General features: G+C 41.2%; 1 protein-coding gene across 2 annotated transcripts in view; it reads right to left on the bottom strand.

Annotated features, from left to right (window-relative positions):
* Positions 1-3,435: 3,435 nt before the first annotated feature.
* SYNPR (synaptoporin) overlaps positions 3,436-22,767 on the bottom strand; it is a gene marked incomplete at both ends in the record, with an annotated part of 288,034 nt that continues 268,702 nt past the window's right edge. For both annotated transcript variants that reach the window (XM_082847366.1, XM_082847367.1), the window contains 2 exons: positions 3,436-3,693; positions 7,919-8,110. In XM_082847366.1, the coding sequence (XP_082703492.1) occupies positions 3,436-3,693; positions 7,919-8,110 (450 nt within the window). The remainder of the gene's footprint in view (positions 3,694-7,918; positions 8,111-22,767) is intronic.

Below are 22,767 nucleotides of genomic sequence, written 5' to 3' on the forward strand. Positions count from 1 at the left end.
GAACACTAGTCAGAGATCCTGACGGAACTGAGCTCCTATTGGTCTTACCAGCAACAACTAACGTGCTCTTTTAACGGATGGATTTTCCTCCTTTCCTGTCTCACTCTCCCCCCTTGTCAGTCCCGCATCATAGAATTACCTAGAACCCGGACTGAGAATGTGCCCACTGTATGCCAGAGGCTGCTATGATGTCTTTACACCGCTTACCTTTTTCATCCTGATACCAACCCTATGAGGCAGAGCTTATCTTCATTGTAGAGACAGGGGATCTGAATGAATGAGTTTAGCATCTTGCAAAGGCATTTACTGACCTGCCCACAGTCCCCAGTGATTGAAGGTGGTCCCTAGGGTGTAAACTCCCCTGCGTTCCAGGGTGCACCTGCCTTCAGGTTGTGGCTCCAGAGAAGTCCCTGGGCTTTGGAGAAGGCACGGAGGAAGACAAAGGACAGGCAAGTAGATGGCAGCACAGGGATTCTAACCCAGGCGGCGGGATCTCAGAGCCCACTCTTTTTATTTGGATGCTTTACCTCCTCCGAGGAAATGAAGGCTCAGGAGGTGAAGTCACATCCTGAAATACAGCTAGTGAGCAGAGAGGCTTCGATGCCAAATGAGGTCTACTGGAAACATAGACCCAAGGTCTCCTACCACATGATTACTCTCCTTTTCAAAAGGCCAGATCTACTGTTTTCTTGGAACCAGAAGGAACAAAACCAGCTTAACGAAATCCCCGTTGGACTACAGCAGCATTTTACTGCAAATCTGCAGTGGACTCTGAAAGCATGTCTCTATCTGGACCAGGGTAGATAGTGCTTTCCATGACAGAGCCCCGATGTATTATGGGACTGTTAAGGTTAGTAAAAAGAACTGCTGATTCTGAGGATTTCTCCACTTTGGAGAATTCATGACAGCATAAGAATCAGAGGCCAGGGCTTCCCTGGTGGCGCAGTGGTTGAGAGTCCGCCTGCCGATCCAGGGAACACGGGTTCGTGCCCCGGTCCGGGAAGATCCCACATGCCGCGGAGCGCCTGGGCCCATGAGCCATGGCCGCTGAGCCTGCGCGTCTGGAGCCTGTGCTCCGCAACGGGAGAGGCCACAACAGTGAGAGGCCCGCGTACCGCAAAAAAAAAAAAAAAAAAAAAAAAATCAGAGGCCACTCTGTGCCCTGGACAGTGCTGAAGAAAGCAGTCCAATCCAGCCGCTATCCCGAGAAATCAGAGGTGGATGTGGGGAGAACTCATGCCTGTTCTCCTTCTCCCACTCCCAGCCCACTGCCTAATGGGCGTTAGGTCAAAGGCCAGGATGTCCTCCACTCTATCCCGCACCCACCAAGATCTTGTCAAAATGCTGATCTCATCACGTCCCTCCTCTGCTTAAATCCTTCAGTGCTTTCCCTTAGCTTGTTTAGGATAAAGACAGAATTCTTGACCGTGGTGCCCAAGCGGGACACCCCCCCCCCCCCCACCGCCGGCTCCAATAAGCAGCGACACCTCTCTCAAAGCCCCCCTCACACATTATGTGCTACATACTCATCCTGTCTCCTGCCATCTGAGAGCTCTGCAAGCTACCTCTCCGCCTGGGATACTCTCCCTTCCACCATGTCCTTGTGAAATTCTGCGCTGTCTTGAGGCAGATTCAAGCTCCTTGACTTTCCCCTAAGCAGCTCGAGTTCCCCTGATAAGCATTCTCATAGAATCCTGTGTCTTTGTTGCACACAGTGTAACTGGGGTATGATTATTTTACTGTCTGTCTCCTCAATAGAATGTAAGCTTCCTGAGGTGGGGTGTGTTTCTGCTTTCGCTATTGTATCCCCAGTGCCTGGCAGAGCAGTGGGTATACAGGAGGTCCTGGAATGACGGAATCAACGAATGAACAGCCCTGGGCTCATAAAGCAAGGTCAGGGTGAGAGACTGGGAAGACTGTGCACTTATCCTTTGTTCTCTCATTGTTCAAGCTCACCAGGTTCTATTGCTGTAATTCTCCATTATCCAGCCAGCACTGTATGCAATAACTTTATTAAGGTCAAAGAGATATCACAATACAGATTTATCCAACAGGATCCAGAAATGGTTTATACATATCATCTAAGACACACAGCCGTTTTGGGCTAAGATATTTCCAACATCACAGATCACACAATGAGTTTATACATCGATAATGACTTTTATCTGGAAATACAGATGCTCAGCTTGCTCTCACTGTTGGGCCCTGGCATTTCAATTGAGTTAAAACAGGCGAAGATTAACATTTTCTTGATAATGAATACATTCTGGGGAATAATTTAATGAGAAATATTTAATATTTAATGACAGAAAGGAAGTCATTTTTAATTTATGGGTAACATTCAAATCAGACTTTGTAAGTTGAGCCGAGACTTGAGAATTTTTAATAATTGGATCTAGGACATATTAGCTTTACAAATAAACAGGATTTAAAAGTTTAGCTAGTAGTGTAGTTTCCACAGACTATCCTTCATAAATTAACATGTTAGCACACTATCTTGACTATGGTGTCTGATACCTACATCTCCATTATTCTAAGGAAACAAAACTCCATCCACACTCATAGTTATTGGGCCCATTGTTCATGGTCCATAGAATAAAAGCCACAAAACACCATAGAAAGTTACAAGAATGTAAATATTTAGCTAACTAAATAGCATAAATATTGGGCAATTTCCATCTACAACACTGAATATCTACTAATCAGGGAAAAACAAAAACCCCAAATCTTAGTTACAATGCATTCAGAATTGGATAAAGCCAGAGAGACAAATTTGCAAGTATACAAAGTAGTGAATATATTTCTTTAAACGTCCATTTAACAAATACGTGGTACAAACTGGAAAATTTTCATAAATACAGTTCAAATGTTCATTTTGTGAGAAAATGCTTATTCATGCACTAAATCATATGAGCACTGATTCATCAAATAAAAAAAAATACAGAGTAATTGTCTGAAAGCAATACTTAGAGACTCACAATTCTACAGGGTCTGCAACTAAAGAATAATAATACATGCACGTTGTGATGCACCAACCAGTATTAGAGAAATCAGTAAAATGCCTTTCGCGTCAAAAATCGTAAGAAAACTCAATGCTGTTTAATTTACTTTATGCATATTACATACCAGAGACTTTAAGACAAAATGCTTCTACTATCTCAACACGCATACAAAACGACCATAAAAGTATCTGTGTATATAACAAGGTACTCTCCAATCAGCCACCTTGATGAATCATGTATCTCCTCATGTCATCTCATCTCTAAGTACCATTCATCACGACCCAGGCCTTGCTGCTTTAATGAGGACTACAGATCTCTTATTTACATTCAACACTCCCTGAATTAATAACTGATTGAAACTCTTAAAAAATTCTCCTGCCACTGACATGGAAGGTGGTGAGGCTGTCTTTGGAAGAATGCCAACACTACCCTGTTAAATCTGATTGGTAAAAGAAGCAGGGCCACCGGGCTGTTGGCCAAACTCATCCGAGGATGGCCCCAAACTCGCCTGCTGGTTGTACCCACTGCTTGATCCATAGCTGTCTTGGTTGTACCCGCCTTGGTTATAGCTACCGGAGTGTCTCTCCACTGGGTCTGAAAGGTATCTCTGGCTCGAGGAATGCCAGCCGGTCTCCTTGAAAACAAACCAGATGTTTCCAGCCCAGAGAATAAAGTTCAAGAATCCAAAGACCTGAAGGAGGATCAAAGCAAGTGAGTTGATAGACTGGACAGAAACCCCAGAAAAATCTCAGTTTCAGAAAAATCCTTCACAACACAAAAGGTCACTTTTCACCTCAATGTGGAGGCCTCTCCCAATTTCACATTTGGAGTCTCTGTTTCATTTAGAATATCTGACTTTTCATGAAGGCTTGCTACAATACATGTTAGGCACTGCATAAAAGGCTGTATGTATATCCATTCATTTAGGCCAAGAAGGTGCTATTATTACACCCATATTAAAGATGTGAAAACTGAGGTTCAGCAAAGATAAGGATCTTATTCAAGGTCACATGGCGTGGTTAGTAGTAGACCTGGGACACGCCCTGTTCATCTAACTCCATAGACAGAGCGCCTACCTAATTGATCACTACCTCCCCAGATGAGGTAATCCTCATGGTGTGTAAGATATCTTCAGGGGACACAGGGTTGAGTATTTTCATTTTAATGATGGTGCATTAATTTATAAGGTTACCTTCACTTTAATGCTAGAGTTACTACTTTTCCATTTATTGAAATGATATAAATAAAATGAGTCAACCTAACAAGTATGGAGTGGGCTTCCCTGGTGGCGCAGTGGTTGAGAGTCCGCCTGCCGATGCAGGGGACGCAGGTTCGTGCCCCGGTCCGGGAAGATCCCACATGCCACGGAGCGGCTGGGCCCATGAGCCATGGCCGCTGGGCCTGCGCGTCCGGAGCCTGTGCTCTGCAACGGCAGAGGCCACAGCAGTGAGAGGCCCGCGTACCGCAAAAAAAAAAAAAAAGTATGGAGTAAGCAATGGTACAGGTGGAATGCAGATAAGCACACGCATGGTAGTGTACACAGAGGTTGTGCTTCTTTGAATAATTGTACTTTCTGTGCCTCTCACAGTCAGAAGTGAATGCCCAAACCACCCTCTGAATAAAGTTAAGGTTGCAGAGAGGTATGGAATGTTTTCTCAAGAACTGAATATGAGACTTTCCTATGGAAATTCCTCTCACTCTCCAGAAGGGTGTCCTTGGTGAGCCAGAGGACCGGGTATCACTTCTCTGGGGCCTGAGTGTTTGACGGAAGCAGAACTGTTTGCTTCTGTAAGAGGCCCAAACAGAACAGTTGTTCCCCAGCCTCTTCCAAGGAGGACTCGTTGACTGGGAATTAAGCAAGGCAGTCAGTTTTAACAGCCCGCTTTTGGAGACAGACAATGATAGTGTGACACAAAGCTGTGATGACATTAAAGTACATTTAATAGCCACTCCAGCACGATGGTGTCCAAACAAAATGGACTTGGGCAGAGGCCATAGCTCTGGAGTAGGCTTCTAGAAGTCCCTTGCAGTGTCAAAATAATTTATCCCTTATTTGTTGGATGGTGGGATGCTTCAGAGTGCCCTGGGGGTGGGAGTGGCAGGCTAGGTAGTCAAGATGAAGGACTTCGGGGGCTTGAAACATGGGCTCCAAACTTCAAAATTTTTGCAGCAAGTGGATCAGGACACACTACCTGAATCTCAGTCTTGGAGCCATCCCCTCTGGCTTTGGAATTCAAGTGGCCTGGGCTCTGCAATTTTTTGCTTTATGATTCTGGACAAGGCAGTTAGCCTCTGAACATCAGCATTTTTTAAATTCTATGAAATGGAGACAATTATTCCTTCCTTGGGGAATAGTTGTGAGGATTAAAGAGGATGTGTGTGAAGCAGCTAGACAGTGCTGGACACGTTAGTAAATGCTTACTGATTGCTAAGCTATGCTATGAATCACTTTCTAAAATATTTCCATGAATTGTATTCAGTTGACTCTTTTGCTGAGGCATAAACTGAAGCAGGGCTTTGCGGCCATATTCTTGAGGTGTCAACAGCCAAAACCGAGCATCTAGGCGGCTAACCAATCGCATTGAAGACTGGGTTATCCAGACATCCCTCCCTCCCTTCCTTCTTCTCTTTCCCCATCCCATCCTTTTGTCTTCCTTTAACCTTAACTGAGATTTATTTAACATAATTTTGTGCCATGTTCTAGGCTCCTTGCTGAGGGAGATACAAAACACAAATAAGGTACTTATAGTATCATAGTTGCATGATCAAAATGAATTAGGTAATCACTGACACAACTCTAATTTACATATAGGACGTTTTAACCATGTGTACAATAACTAGGACACTTTCCATCAAAGGGGAGAGCTTGATTAAATTACACCTCTGTAAGTATAAGTTGATATATGAGTAGAAAAAATGATCTTGGAATCTTTTCAGATATGAAGGGATGGCTCTGCCCAGGACTATAATTTTACCTGTTTTCTATTCCTTGGTCCCTCCCTTTCCCCTGATGCTACTTTGTTTCTAAAAAAGGGATGCTCGAGAAGAGCCTAGAAATTAGGGAAATGCAACTTAAAAGTAAGTACATAAACAAGGCATTGCCATGTGCCTATTTAAGGAGCGGTGATGTCTTTATCGTCATCACAGAGGTATCACAGATCTCTTGCCTGGCACATTTTAGGGGCACATGAGCCATCGAATTTGTTCTTGCCATTTTGTTGCAACTGAAATCAGAGTAGGGATTTTGATTCTAGCCTAGATGTGGGACAACAGAAAGAGAGACTGAAAAAACACAGTACATAACATGAGAAAGAATGGAGAGAAGACATCTAAATTATCTGAGGACATGTACCATCATTGCTTCCGTGAAGCTGGAGGAACAGAAGTAGAAATTATGGATGGTTCGTCCGTTTCTGGTACTTGTGACCCAACCATTATACCCCATATAGGCATTGGTACCAGAAGTGGGATACAAAGAACGGATTTTAGGGATACGAAGACTGTTTTGCTTTAGCCAGTTTAAATGGAGTTTTCTCCCACTAGGAACTGGAGCACACAAACACAGATCCAGAATGATAACAGCACCAGACCTGCCCTTCCACACACGATGTGCTTTGCTTTCCATCCATTCTTCTTTTGATTTTTAAGACATACGTCACATTGTTTCTCATTCAAAATTTGCATCTCCTAGTCTAAACTTATTAGAGACATCAGAAGCAGAATTAAATGGACTGTGCAGGATGTCATAATTTACTAGAAGAACTAACAAACACACTGAACGGTTTTATCTTTCTTCTCTTAAATTCTGAGATCAGGGTTATAATAACTTTTATTAAGCACTGCCTGTAAACAAACTACAGAAGTAGTGGGAAGTATTTTAATGTACACCTCAAACTATTCATCCATAGCTGTGGCCAGAAGTAAATAAAAATTACTGTGAGACCCTAATATATGGTTTATTTCAATGTTTACTATCTTATTACTAAGGCAAGATGCACAGTCAAATCACCAGCAGCTGATTAGCCACACTTTCTCCCTTCTTAAATGCCTTCTCAGATTAAATTCCAGAAAGTTGTAGAAATATAAGTTAACCTTGAAGCAAAGATAATTAATTTTTAAGGGTGGCTAAAGAATGTCGATCCTTTATCAAACACTCTTTTATCAAGCACTGAGCCCTCTATTATTCGGTAACTACTGCTTTTCGCTGCTACTATAGCTTCTGTTTCTCAGATACGGTTTCTTTCTTTGGAGTAACACAAGTTCTTATACTCATAAAATAAGAATCCAATTTAGTGGCCCTGCTATCTGTCAGGTGTTCTGTCTCCCTGTAAGAGCCATACACTTGATGATAATATTTGACTGTTCAACTAATACAGTTCGGCTTTTCCAAAGTTATCAAGCAACTAAATCAGAAGCATGGAGAAGATTAAAAAAATTACCATAACTATTATAGGTATTTTTTATACTTTGCATTTCTATCTGTACCCTACTGGGTCTGCGTATTTTTCTCTAGACAATCAACTGGGTGTATTCTAACTATGTGTGGCTGGAACAGTGTTTTCTTTCCAGGAAACCTCTATGCCATCAAATATTCCTTTCAACTTCCGGCAGACTTCAGACTTAAGGTTTAGATTTTATATCTGCTTCTGGCTTAGAATTCTGACTTGACTGTCATCCAAGCAACAGCTGCCAGTACCTGCTGGGCTCTTATTAAGAACTCTTTAATTGGCAGCATTAAAGTCTATGGGTAGAAAACTGGAAGGCCAAAGGATCGTCTTGCCTGTGGAGTGAACTATCACCTTTTAGACTGGACTCATTTCAGAGGCAAAATTCCCCAGAAGACTCCTGAGATGTTTTTCTGACTCCTGTGACTGGCAAACAAAGATTTGGGAGGTAAAGCATAGAGGGAAACATACCACAGAAGTGTTTAGGCTGGACATCACAGGGCTGTGGACAGCCATGCATTTGTTGGACGGCTGTTTGCAAGCTGACATCAGTAACAATACTTCTTTGGGATCCGTAGCAACCTTGACATCAGACAGCCCTTTTGCCCAAGCTGATGAACCCACCAACCACAAGAAAGAAAAGACTACAGTGACGATGAAGTCCTACAGAGACAAACAGAAAGATAAAACAGGAAGAGAAAAGTGAGTTCTAGAAACAAATTGATTCGTTTATACAACTCTTTGGTTTGCCGTTTGAAAAATTCCAAGACCCCATAGCATTGAAACCATGTTGAGAAACAAATAAAAGAAAGTTTTGTGATACTGTATTTATATTTCTAGAAAATAGACTTATTAAAATCACAATAGTAATAATAACTTTTACTGAGCACTTATTATGTGAAGTATTATTCCAAGTTTACATGTATTAATTCATTTAATCCTAACAACAGCACTATGAAATAGATGCGAATCCTGTCCCCATTTAACAGTTGAGGAAACTGAGGCACAAAGAGGTTAAAAAAGATTCTCAGAGTCATGAGTTAGTAAGTGGGGTGGGGGGGGCAGGATTCTAAGCCTGGCCGTCTGCTTCCAGGACCAGTGAGCTTGACTATTCTATACTGCTTTTCATGTCTGCTTTAAGGAACATTCATGTTTTTATTTAAAACAAGTACCTTAAGTTAAAAACACTGAGGTCCTGCTTAAGTTAAATATGACACAATAGAAATGAATCACTTTCCATAAACAAACTTTATGGCTGAAGTCAGGATCTATGTCCTTGGAGTAAATATGTTATTTTGGGGAGCTAATGCAACCCTTTCCCCCCCAGTACCATTTTATACAGAGGGATGGTATACTGTACTAAGGTATCTCATATGAGTTAAAAGCTCAGTCTATCATCTATAGGCCTGGGGTTGAATCCTGACTTTGCTGCTTACTAGCTGTGTCCTTAGGCACTTTGCTAAACTATTAATACTTGAAGCCTCAATTTAACCCTCTGCCAATTGGGATAATAACAGTACCTGTCTCACTGGATGGTGGTGAAGAGTGAAAATGTGTGTGTTTGCCTCTTTTCCCCAGTGAGAGGTCAGCTCCGTGAGGGCAGGGCCTTTGTCTCTTTTGCTTATTGTTGGGTAATTGGCAGAGGAGGTGCCAGCAACATTTGTTGAGAAAATAAATGAAAGAATAAGTGAATATACAAAATGGTCCCAACTGGGTTCTATAAACTTCTGTATAGGAGCTTACCAGGTGGTAACGGTAGGATTAAAGACGACTTCTGTTTTATATAAACTTGTGTATTTTAAAACATATTTTATAATTAGACCAAATAAAAACAGCATGGCAATGTGATCAAGGCACTGATTGATTATATCAATGGCTTGCCCAGACAGAACTTCAGGTGGCCCTATTTGTCCTTACAGAAGCACCAGGATTTATAATTAGAACACATAATAAATGTCATTAGAATTGAGAGTTTTAGCATCAAAAGTTTCAGAAAGCAGCCTCAAGCCAAGTTTTCTATACCTGAGCAGAGTGTGACGATTTGGCACCTATGTCAAAATTCTAGCTAGAGTATAAATTAGCCTCAACTTTTTTTTTTGGTCTTTTGCTAAGCCTAAGTTTGAAGCTACATTCAGGGAGAGATGTGGGAGCAAAGCTCTGACCCCACTTTCCTCCCATTCTTTAATCTACCAAACCAGGTTCATTTTGCCCCATGCTCAGCAAGCCAAAAGCCCGACAGGCCTAGGACTGCAGCAAAGAAAAGATTTTTTTCCGAGATAGAGCCAAGCGCAGGGATGGGAGAACAAATCTCACACGCACCCCCCAAAAGGCGAGGGGCTGGTGGGTGGTGGGGTATTTATGGGATGAGGAACAAAGCAGCAGGGCGGGCAGAGGCGTGCTGGGCGTGGGGAAAGGTGATTGGAAAAAGGTGCAGGAATCCTCATTCTGCACAGGCGTCACGAGGCTACAGGCCTCTGCACCTGGCGTTTTCGACACTCTGACGCCAAAAGGTCACCTAGAGGACACTGGCGCATGCCCAGTTGAAGGGTTGTTGGTCCCATCCTCTCTTGACCAGCTCATCTGGAACTAGACACAGCTGGCTCCAAGTTCCTTCTGCCTGGAGGACAGGCAAGTGTTAAAACAACCTTGATTAAGGAAGGCAGGTGAAATGGATTTAACCCACGGTTTCCCTCCAATTGGCCAAACCCAATTGGAACCCCATGTGATCCATGCAAGTCACCTCTTGGACATAGAACATGGTGGACAGGGCAGAGCGTCCATCAAAAGCTGTCCCAAACTAGTGGCTGTCTTAGGAAACAGCTGCTGTCACATTAAATGTGCTGTCACATTTAGAGTGCTTCCTATATGCTAGGCACTCTGCTAACCACTTACAGACATCATTAGCCTTACAGCGAGGTACTGAGGTTAGCCCTGCTTTTCTTAGGAGGAAACTGAAACACAGGTCAAATACTTTCCTTATAACTAGTGCCTGGCTTGACAACTGTGCCGTATCATGAGCTCACTCTCACCCTCAGTGTAGCTGGATTCACTTTGCTAAGTCAGCTTTCAGGAATACCAGAATGAAGCTGTGAATCAGGGAACACAGAAATCAAACAGCAAGATAGAAGTTCAGCTCACAGAAGAGCTTTGGATTTTTCGAAGAGAGTATCACTAAGCAGTGGCTGGATGGGATAACTGTCTGGGACCACTCACAGATTTATTTCATTATTTCATTTGGAACACTAATAAAAGTGACACCTGACTTCTAGAGAATGTCTAGTTTTTAACACACTATGGCAGAAGATCATTTGATCTTCACAATAACTGCATGAGGGCGAAGATAATTATACCCATTTTACAGATTCAGGGAAGTTAAATGATGTGTCTGAGTTGTCATAAGTAACAGAGATTTGAATTCAGGACATTGGGCTCCATGTTTAATGAGTGGTTTTCCATTATGCCCAGGTGTTCTGAAATTTGGGCTACCTAATTGTGGAGACACAGACATAGCAGTAAATAACACTGAGGTACAGAGGAAGAAATGCTTTCTCCTTCAGGATTCTCTTGTAATCTGAGTAGTAAAGGAGAAGGTCTCAGCTGGATGTTAATATGTCTCTAACACCTATTTAACAAATATTTAATACCTACCTATCAAAGAAAATTGGCCCCAGGCTCAGAGCCTTCAGGCAAACCATGGTACCTGGCTGGAATACAGTACTCTTTATTTTCTAATGATTCATTTCTATGTTTATCTTCTAATTATGTCAAATAATGCTGGATTTCTGTATCCAGGAGTGGTCCAGGAGTTTCTTAAAGAATAAATTTTACTGAAGTTACCAAATAATTTAAAGAACAACAGTAAATAATTTCTGGCCCACATGACAGAAGCAGGGCAGAGAATGTCTGAGGTTTGGAAAGATCTGCATGGCCACATCCTGGGCTGGGAACACTGAGACTCTAACCCAGTGCTATCTCATAGGCATAGAATGGGAGCCAGAGATGTGAGTCACATATACAATTTTCAGTTTTATAGTAAACACATTAAAAAAAAAGCAAAAAGAGATTGGTGCAATTAATCATATTAATACATCATATGTATTTATATAATACAGTTCAATATATAAAAATATTATCATTTCATACATTATAAAATTATAAATAAGACATTTTGCTTTTTTTGGTATTAAGTCTTTAAAACCTGGTGTAATTTATACCTACAGCACATCTTAATTTGGTATTAGCTACATTTCAAGTGTTCAACAGTCACATGTGCTATGGGACAGCATAACACCAATCCACAATTAACAAGTGGAAGCACTTGTTGAGGGTCCACTGAAAGTGATGCCCTTTGTCTTGTTTTGGGTCACTAATGTCACAATTTTTCTTGGTACTTGAGTCTGAGATGGCCCTGGTAGCCATCTTTCAGCTTAGCTTTTACAAGGCCAGCACGCCTCTTGCATCTGTCCTGGCCTATAGGATTTCTTACGTAGGTTGATAGGATGGCATAATCCATTGCCCCAGTGGTCTGGTGGAGGACTGAAAGCAGATCAATGACCAAAGGGAGGCTTGGGTTTTTGGTACTGGCAGCCAAGGGAAGAGATGGGCCCACAGAAACAGCTCCACTAAGTGGGAGCTACATTTCAGCCTAGATGTAGGGGAAAAGTCTGACTTGACCCCTCTATTCTCAACACATGTGCCAGGATGGGGACTGAGTGAAATGGGATGAAATATGGAGTCCCATTTTACAGATGGGATAAATTACTTAAACCCAGCTTGAAAGATGCAGAGCCAGGATTCGGACCCAGGGAGTTCAGCTCCAGAATCTGTGTTTTTTTTTCTAAAATATTTATTGGAAGACAGTTGATTTACAATGCTGTGTTAGTTTCAGGTGTACAGCAAAGTGAATCAGTTACACATATACATATATCAGAATCTGTGTTCTTAGTCTATTATAAAAGCACTCTGTTGCTTTTAGAGGCCCATGATTTTATTGACTCATAATAAAAATTAAGTTGCAATATTCATACTTATGGCTATCATTTACAGAGCAGTTACTACGTACCAGACACTGTGTATTTCACGTATCACTCATTTAAGTCTCATAATAACACTTTGAAGTGGCTATTGTTGACCCCACTTTACAGATGAGAAAATCAATGTTCAGAAAGATCAAGTCAGTTGCTGGAGGTCTGAGAGTCACTAAGTTGCTGAGCTTTGTTTGCGACCAAGGCTTGCAGGGCTTCAAAGCCTGTGTCTCTCATCAGAAGGTGAACGTCATTATATTCCAAACCAGCTTTGATGGGGGGCGCACCGTGTGTCAGGCCTGAGGTTGATGTGCTTTCCACGTTTAGCCTCAGTTCAGCCTAACCACAACCCTATGGAGTAGTGTTAGTTTTTCTGTTTTACAGATGAAGGAGGAGGGCTTAGAGAAGGTAAGTGATTAGAGGAATTGGGTACCAAACTCAGACCTGACTCCAAATCCCATTGATTCGTTCATTCGTCCATCATTTTACTTGTCCCTTTTCCCAATCATATGTTCAGTATTGATTATTTTCCCACTCTGGGCTGGGTACTGTTCTAAAAATGGAGGAGGGGCTGGCAAACACTGGCCAAAGAACTGTTCCCGGCCCTCAGGTGGTTTCCATTTTTGCCCTTTCTGCACTGTCTGGGTTGTTTTATGTTATTACTGCCAGATACACTATCAGCTAATCAGGATCTTGCAGAAAGAAAGCTGCAGTGGATGGGGTTGTTCTGTTACAGGGGCTGAGTAATAATCAGTCATCTGGTTTCACATGTGAAGAATCTGGCTGACACTGGAGAATCAATGTAGGATTTCATTTCTTTTTCTCTTCAGTTAAATTTGATTATGATCGACACAATGCACTTTTTCAGTCTGTTCCCAGAGAACTTTATCAATTGATTTGTGGTTGTTCAGCTGTGGAACTGAGGCCTCCTGTTTCTTCTTGTTTTCTTTTCTTATGAAAAGAAAAAAAAATTTATGCATCTCTCCCTGTAGCTCAGTGAGAGACAACTGATTTCATAATCTGGGTGCAAGAAGGAGGTGTTCTTGGCTGTTTGGCGATCTTGGAGTAGATGGCAAGGTCTTCAGTAGCTTTCTGCAATGCTGTTGTAAATCACAGGTTAAAAACATTCCTTACAACCTGCTCTGAATTCCAATCGATCCAGCCTAAACCTTTCATTACAAATAGCACAAACATTTCCAAACAAGTCCATAATAATATAAGAAAGTTAATAACTGCTCAAAATAAATGAATAGTAATAATGTTACTAGTAGTAGCTGCTATTGATTCAGTGTTTACTATAAGCCAAGCACTGTTCTAAGAACTTTACATACATTATTCTACTTTCTTCACCAAGAATTTGTGAGGTAGGTCTTATATATAGGTTTTTAGGAAAGAATCACCTAGTAGTTCACTCTACAGTCTTTGGAATCTGGTAGCCCTGGGTTCAAATCTCAACTCTTTCTAAGTAGCTCTGTGACCCTTTAAGCCTCAGTTTTCCAATCTGTAAAAAGGGGCAATAATAATATATTTTCATAGGGTTTTTGCTAAGGATAAATGAGTTAATTCAATAAAATGCTTTGCTCAGTGCTTAACACAGAGTAAGCCCTCAATGAATTCACACACACAAACACATATATAGGCAAATTCTATACATAATAATTAAATATATAACAGTATAGAAAAGTGTATTAGTATTATTCAGTGGGTTTTGATGGTCAAATTAGGTGGTTCATTCATTTATTCAACAAATCTCTAGTAAGAACCAATTAGATGCCAGGTCTTAGGAATACAGTAGTTAATAAAAACAGACATGGCCCCAGTATTCATCCTGTTGGAGGAGAACAACTGACTCACATAACCACAGAAGAATGTGTAATTGCCAATGGTGATAATGGCTTTGCAGGAAAGGGACTTGGTGTTTTTAAAACAAACAAAAAATGCGTGTGGGTCACTGGCCAGTCTAGAGGGATGGGGAAAACTGCACAGATCTGGTTGTATCCAGGATTCTTTTAGGCTTGTCCCTTGGGTGGCTCTCAAAGCAGACTCATGTTGAATAATAAACACACTACCAAATGACTTATCTGGAAGGCCTATGAATTGTCGTGTAGAGGGAGCTTTGGGCTTCTCTTTACTACCTGCTTAATCTATGCCCAAGAAGGATGCATGTTGACACTGGTCAGGACCAAGAGGGAAGTTTGAGTGGGAGGCGGGGAAGCTTGTTTATTGGGAATTTTGGTGGCCCACATGTCTGCTGAGGCTATCAGCTTTCTGCACTTGCTTACCTGTAATTCTCTCCCTCTAAGAAAGCCAAGCAATAAACAGAGTGAGACCCAGGGGTAAAAAGATCTAGGATGGATCTGCTTATGTATCTAAATGTTGGCAGAAGCCTATTCCTGCTTTTCCGGACCCTTGTACTCTACAAGTTTGTAAGCCTAGGAAAACAACCAGGGATGTTACTGTTTCCAGGTGAGTTGCTAGCTTATGTAGAAAATGACACTCTTTCCAAATAGTTGGATACAGGTTTTGACACCTCTACCAGTAAGTACAGAAACAAGTAAGATGCCCAAGTCTTAGACCAGAGGTGAGGCAACTGCTGAAACCAGTTTAGATGTCTTAAAAATAATCGGGAAAAATCATATTTGTAGAGTTAGTCAAGGATCAGTCTGGAGATTTAGAGATGCTTATTGAGCATCTTATCAACCTTTTTTATTTTTATGTATTATTTAGCATTTCTAAAATATATTTGGGCCTGCCATTGAAGCAACTAGATGAAAATACTAAGGTTTAAGCAATTAACCAGCTTTGTCCACTTAACGTGAAACATCTGGGCATAGTAAACATATTTGGAAAACATCACGTCAGGTGGCATACAGATGAAACATCTGGAGGAAATGTAGTATATAGGAGACACGGTGGGAGGCTTGAAGTCAAAAGCAGCCCGATTTGAACTTCATCACTCACATGTACCTTGGACTACAATGTTCTTTCAATGTGTGAGCAGATAGATAGGTCGAGAGATAGATATGACTTGGGAGTCATATGTATGTGATAGCACACACACACTTTTAAAAAAACAGGTGACACACAACTACTTTTTTTCCTCCATACAATGGCAAACAGTAGAGACATGGATAATTAAAATATCAGGCAATCCAAAGTAATTTCTTAAACTGTCTAAAAATTTAAGTTGCCCCACCGCCAACCTATATTTAAGAATGGATACGTTTTATGGGAAATCATTTCAAGTAAGCTACACTGAGAAATTGTGACTCTGAAAATGCTAGCAGACCTTTTAGGGGCCACCTTCTGAAACAAGTCAGCTCCTTTTTGAACCCTGCTCTGTGCTCTCTTGCTATCACCTTCCCTGAAACTGAAAAAAAAAAAAATGCTTCTCTGGAATTACATAATATTAGAGTGGGAAGGAACTGCTGAGGAGATAAATCCAGGCTGTCAAATACTCCTTTGAAAACATAATCCTATTATTAACTTAGTATTCTACACTTACTGAGATATCTCCAGATAGGACATGGAAGAATTGCTATGCACGGCTGGAAATAATACACAGACTTAGAAATTCTCTGGGCTTCAGTGCTGACATCTGTAACATGGAATAGGAGTGCTTACCTTACAGGATTGGTGTGAGGATTAAAATTAAATACAAATGTTAATCATGGAGACTGGAGTATTTTCATTGTTGCATTTATGAAGGTGGTAAAGTTGATGTAACCTTCAATAGACATGGCCTGATTATGTCATGGTCAGTGATATTTGACAATGAATTCAGCTGTAATGACTTGCTTTTCCCCCCCTCCACACTCTGTATTCTGATGTTCTTTCAAAAATAGATTCACTCTGCTGAGGTTAACTTCATATGGCCAAAACTTTGTATTTTCTTAATACAGTCTAAAGCTCGAGTCAGTGGTTCTTTGTGGATAGAGCTTCAAACCTATTTGGCAACGACCAGGAGTGTGCCTGTCTGTGTGCGTGTGCGTGTGTGTGAATATATCATCCGGTTACAATACATGATAGAAAAGAACTGGGATAATTGTGTTAAGACACGAAAGGCCATTTGAAGAAGAAGGTCTGCCTGGGATACGTTGGTCACTGCTACATTCTCAGAAGGCACACAGTATGTGCTATTTAAATTCTGTTCCTATATTGACCTCATTCACTGGAACGTAAGTTCCTTGGGGATGGAACAGTCTTAGCCACCTGTGTCCCTGTGCCTAGCCAAACGTCTGGCGTGACTTCTCATCTATACCCACTGAATGCAAGAAGAAAGGGAAGAGACTTCACATTTGGCAGTCACCCAGAGTGGAAATCATTTGGATTTCAAAAATCTCACGTTTTGTAAATTATTTCAAAGATATAAGAAACTCCTAACACTGGCTGCCTATAAAAAAATTACATGACTGGAAGGAAGGGATGGAAGAAGGGTTTGGGGGGTTTGTTTTTATTATTTTTCTTTATATCTATCCCCCCGTATACCCTTTCAAATAACTGTATTTGAAAACTTTAGTATAATTTTAGAATAGGCATATTTTACTGGATTTGACCTTTGGCAATTGTGAGAAACTCTTCTGTTTAGGGGAATGATTATGATTATATTTCACACTTCCCTCCCACCGACATTTTTTTTTTTGCAAGTGAGCAAGCGGTGTTAGCACAGTTAGGTTCATGAAAAGAGCTGTTATTTTTCAAGCATTGCTTCTGCCTTCCTAGAATTGAAGACCCATTATTCTGTCATATATCAACCCATCTGTCAGCCTGCAACAGATGGTTAAAACGAAGAACTTCTAAAATACCAATGAGGAAATTATCCTGCACTTCACCATCCACAGCTTAAATTCAGCCTGACTTAAGAAAATTCCTTCGCCACTTCCCCGCTCACCATACAAAGTGAAAACGAGGGAAAATACTACATTTGAATTACAAATTAGAAGCCATTTCCCGAGAGGATGGTTATTGGATTCATCGATGCTGGCTTCACTCTGCCAGTTGGGGAGAAGACAGACCCGGGTTCGAGCCTCATTTATGCTGGTTCTCAGCTGTGTAGCCTTTGGTAGTTTATTTGACCTTGTGGGTCCTTATTTCCTCAACTGAAATAGTAGACAGTTAATGGCCTGTCTTAGAGAGTTACTGTGGGAATGAAAAAAGAATGGCTAAACTGTGGGACAATATCTTGCACAACTAGGTACCCAATAAATGATAGGTATTATTATTTTCATCATCAGTTCTTCCTTCTGTTCTTAGCCTATTTCTCATAAGTCTATTCCAGATGGAAGATTCTGTGTCTCTGGCAGGAAAGATTTGAGCAGGTGCCTAAGGACAGAAGGAAGGCAAACATGAAAAAGTGGCAAGGTGTGGATGAATCTGGGTGTGTGTCTGTCTGTAATGTGTGCTGTGTGCATAGTGTAACTCATGGAAACACGGTGTTGTTGTTTGGTGTGTGTTTGAGGTGAATGAACAGGGAGATGCGTGGAATTGAAATGTCATTGCCTTCTGCAGGAATCCGTTTTTTGTAAGCCTGAGGGGACCAGGGACTTCTGCCCAAACACTCCCCCAAAGAGTCATCATATGTTTTCCTGGTTTTCGTTTTCAGTCTGGATGAAATAAATATTTGTGATTTATACCCTGTCGAGGCATAAATATTAACGGAATCATAACTTATGTTTCTTGCTTTATTTAGCTGATTCCACTTATTTTTGTCAGTTCTATCATATTCCCAACATATAACTGTTAGAATGTAACGCTCACAGTTTTTTTGCAGTGGGAGTTTTGGGGAGGATAGCTTCCTTTTCCCCAGTGCTATTCTTTTCTAAGCACCAATGTGTGTGATAAGAGAGAATGGCAGGCCTGAAAGCTCTGAGAAGCAACGTGTGTCCAAGAGCTGTGCTTCTCCACTTTAGGTGCCATGGATCACCTGGGTATCTTGTTGAGATGTGGATTCTGATTCTGGTTTAGTAGGTCTGGAGAAGGTCTGAGAGTTTGTACTTCTAACAAGCTTCCAAGTGATGCCAGGGCTGCTGATCCAGGGACAAACTTTGAGAAGCAGCGTCCTAGCCTATGTGGAAACTTCCTCCCTAAAAGTGACCCAGTCCACACCAGAATCCACTGCTCACCACTCCTGCTCTCAAGGGCTTTCCCGCTATTTGCACACATTGCCACCCTGCCTCACTTTTGTATAGGTAGGTCTCATTTTCCCACTTCAATTTTAAGATAACTTTCTTCTTATTTTCTCTCTTCCAGCATTTATTGAGTAATTTCTATCCACCAGGCACTGTGCTGAGTGTTAACCTCATTTAATTCTCAGTGATAAGGTAGGTACTATTATTACCATCAATTAACAACTGAGAATATAGAGGTACAGTGAGTTGAAATAAATTGCCCAAGGTCACCCACCAAGCAAGTGGTAGGCCCAGGACATATACACAGTTTGACTCCAGAGCCTGGGCCCTCAACCATTATGGCTTTGCTAAGATTATGTCTTATTGAAACTGTGTCAAATATATTTTTATACCTACTGCCACACCTAGTCCAGTATTATTTTTAATAGATATAAGCAGAGAGAGTAAAAATCTGTTATACAAATAAAGAAGAAACATGTATGCTCTTTTTTCCTTTTTTTCCTTTTTGCTTCTCAAACTGATGGCTTAATGAAACCTGTGGAGTTGAGTATCAGGGGGTTAGGACTAACATCATCATACGAAAGTCCAATAATAGGCACTTAGCTAAAAACTGCATATTATTAGAATCTGGTCTCGAGAAGTTATGCTATGTGGACACAATTTGACCTATGGTATATTAAAATCTGCTATAATGAGATCTCATTATATGCCATATTGTGTCCTGTTGATGAGAGGAAGAAATGAGCTGTTAAAAAAGTGAAGGTTCTACATAAGATATTCTTAGTCACAAAGAGGACCCTGATTCCACACAGATTTGCAGAAATTAGTTGAAGATGTAATAATCTCACACCAGTTTGCAGAGCTGTCCCTGCTAAGTGCCGCTCATAATATTCTTTTTTTAAAGAGAAAAAAATCTTTTCCACTATTACAAAAATGAAGCCAAAGAGAAAGTGGGTTTTTATTTTGGAGCACAAAGAAAGCTGCACCCTGTTCTGGAAGTAACTATATAACACCCTGGTTCCAGATTTCAGGAACCACCCTCATTCCATTTACGCACCGTGGCAAACAGTATTGAAACTAGCGGAAAACACCTGGGAAATAAACATTTTGCAAGTACCTTGTTTTGATGATTTGGAGAGAATCTGAAAGCTAAATTATGGTACCTGTTAAAGTAACTGTGTGTAGCGTAAGGTAAAAAGAAATCCACACTTGCAATAATAATAACCTTTTAAAATGTGTTGGAAATATGAGTGAATCATGCACAATTAGAGATGGGGTCTAAGGTTTTTTTGTAATGAGAAAAATCACCAAGAGTGGAAATAATCTTTGATAAACCTTTCAAGTCTCCCACACTGAGGGCTGTCCTAGCTGTTGTGTATGCATAAGGTTGTGGGCTTGTGTTTGGAGGCCATGTATGAAACATACGGAGCTCTGAGCCCTGGAATTGCTTCCATTCAGGGAGATGCTCCCACTGAGATGGACCATGTTGCTGTGTTGATGCTTTTTGGTTGGATGGAAGACCAAGTGCCTACAGGGTGGAAGTGTTTTATGTTTCTATATATCTTTCTTTCTTTTTTTTTCTATATATCTTTCTTATATGTGCGCACATGTTTTGTTAGTTTTTGCCTTTTTTTGTTTTTGAATTGATCATTGAATGATCATATGTCAGATGCACATACAGTGCACTCTGCTATGTTGTGGGCTTGGAATGGCCATCAGGTCTTTTTGTTTGTTTGTTTGGTTTTGTTTTAGTGACAACTCCCTGCCCCTACCTCACCCAAAGGTTTCAAAACAATGGTTCCCCACCTAGGGCTCCCTTGAAGCACTTTGTGAAGCGTCAATTTGGAACTGAGACTGGATGAGTCTTGTTTCTGGTTTAGTATGTAGCTTTTCTGACCATATTCAGGACAGTGGTAGAGACACACCCCTTGGAGGTCACTTCTTTACCATTTTCCCATCTCCTTAGTTTTCATTCTTTAGAGGGTCAGGAGGGCATAGGGATTAATTGCTATAGTTTTAAAGTCAGTGCTGGATTCTTCATGGCTGATTCACCGTGTGACTTTAGCCAAGATCCCTGAACCCTCTCAACCTCAGTTTTCCCATCTGTAAAATGGTGGGACAATACCTACCTCTGAAAACTTTTGTGAGGATTAACTGAGATGTCACACACGAAACACTCATTACAGGATGCCTGACTTTCATTAACTACTCAACAAATGTTGACTGCTAGCATTATTCCTTCCAGGTGAACTAGACACAGGGCAGAATTGTTTTACGAGGAGACATACTTGTCAAGAATGAGTTCCCAGAGCAGATCACTGGTGGCAGAGGTGCAGCCTTTCTGGAAGTGAGACTGTGGATGCTGGATGCCAACCCACTTGACTAGAATGAGAGCCACCCATTGGCTTTCAGGGCCAGAGACTGGCTGAGTGGTAACTAAATCTAACTAGTTTTGACATCACTTTAATGAAAAGACTGACATTGACTTCGGCTTCTTGGATGCTCAGTGGCAGTTGCCCAGCTGAATTCCTCCCTCTGAGGCACCTGTACTGCACTGTGCACCTGGCTTTTGTGGGTATTTCTTTCTACTTATTCTGAGAGCGACACTGCCTTTTAACTCTCCACAGGCCATGCCTGATTTAGGATTTGTATTGCTACGAGCAAAGAATAGTTATTAAAGTATTTTTCTGAGTCACAGTTTCAGTTACCCCAAAGCACTTAATTCCATGAATTTGGGAAAAAAATGCAATCTTTCCCACAGATACTGTTGTGTTTGCTAAACCACCTGCGTTTTATCAGTACACATATTTTCCACAAGCAAGGCAAACTTTCTCACAATGGTGAGTCTGTCCTAAAGAGGTTTTGATTAACTTTGCTCATAAAAAAGTAGTGAAATAGAGAGCTTTCTTTTTCTAGCATTCACCAACGTCTTCGTTTCTAAATACAAAATGGATGCAAAGGCTAATTTCACCTCAGTTATTTGAGAGCACCTACCTCCATTGGGTCATAGAATAGCTATTTATGAATTTAATGAATGGGAAGACCTTGCAAATGAAAATTCCTAATTCGTTTTTCATAATTTTAAATGGAACAGTCCTCTAATCCACACCACCCCTGCCATGCTTGGCATTCAAAACTAAAGAGAAATACCACAGTGTTCTTCCTTAAAATGATAGACAGCAAGTATTCTGTTTGTTTGTTTTTGTAGCTTAATACGAGGAACTAACCTCAAAAAGAATTTGAAATTACTTATTCACTTCAAGTGAGAACTAGAAGAATTATCTAGATAATCCAGGACAATTAAAAAAAACCCAAAAGAAACAAAAAAATCAGTAAACATCATTGATCATTCATTTACTCTTCCACCATGTGTCACGTGGGCTCCTAGACCCTAGAAATATAGGAGCGGACAAAAGCAGACAAAAATCCCTGCCTTGTAGAGTGTACTTTCTTGTGGAGGAGACAAAGAACAAGGTAAATAAGTGAAGTATGTAGTGGTCTGAATAGTGGTGAGTGTTATGGAGAAAAAATAATGCAGGGAAGAAGGAAAGGAAGGGCTGTGATGGGGAGGTGGATGCTGAAATTCTAGCTGGGGTGGCCAGGGAAACCTTATTAAGAAGGGAGGTTTTGAGTAAAGACCTGTAGAAAATAAGGGAACCAGCCACGTGGACATCTGGGTAGAACTTTTCAGGCAGAGAGAAAAGCAGGCACCAAGGGCTCCAAGATGGGAGAGAGCCTGGTGGGTTTATCAATCTAGAAAAATGGAAGCTTGAAGTAATTCATTTTAAATGAACAGTGGTTCTTTACCTTGTTAGGGACAGAGACCCTTTATAAGGATGTGATAACAAATGTACATGTATTGCTCCAGGGAAATTGGATCTGGTGAAGAATGAGGAGGGGAAGTACGAGATTGTGGTCACATTGTCAAAAAGAAGTGACAGGGCTTCCCTGGTGGCGCAGTGGTTGAGAGTCTGCCTGCTGATTCAGGGGACACGGGTTCGTGCCCCGGTCCGGGAGGATCCCGCATGCCACAGAGCGGCTGGGCCCGTGAGCCATGGCCGCTGAGCCTGCGTGTCCGGAGCCTGTGCCCCGCAATGGGAGAGGCCACAACAGTGAGAGGCCCGCGTACAGCAAAGAAAAAAAAAGAAGTGACAGTAGTCTGAATTAG

This window comes from Leucopleurus acutus (genome assembly GCF_964270905.1).
Source record: "Leucopleurus acutus genome assembly, chromosome: 10".
Lineage (NCBI taxonomy): Eukaryota > Metazoa > Chordata > Mammalia > Artiodactyla > Delphinidae > Leucopleurus > Leucopleurus acutus.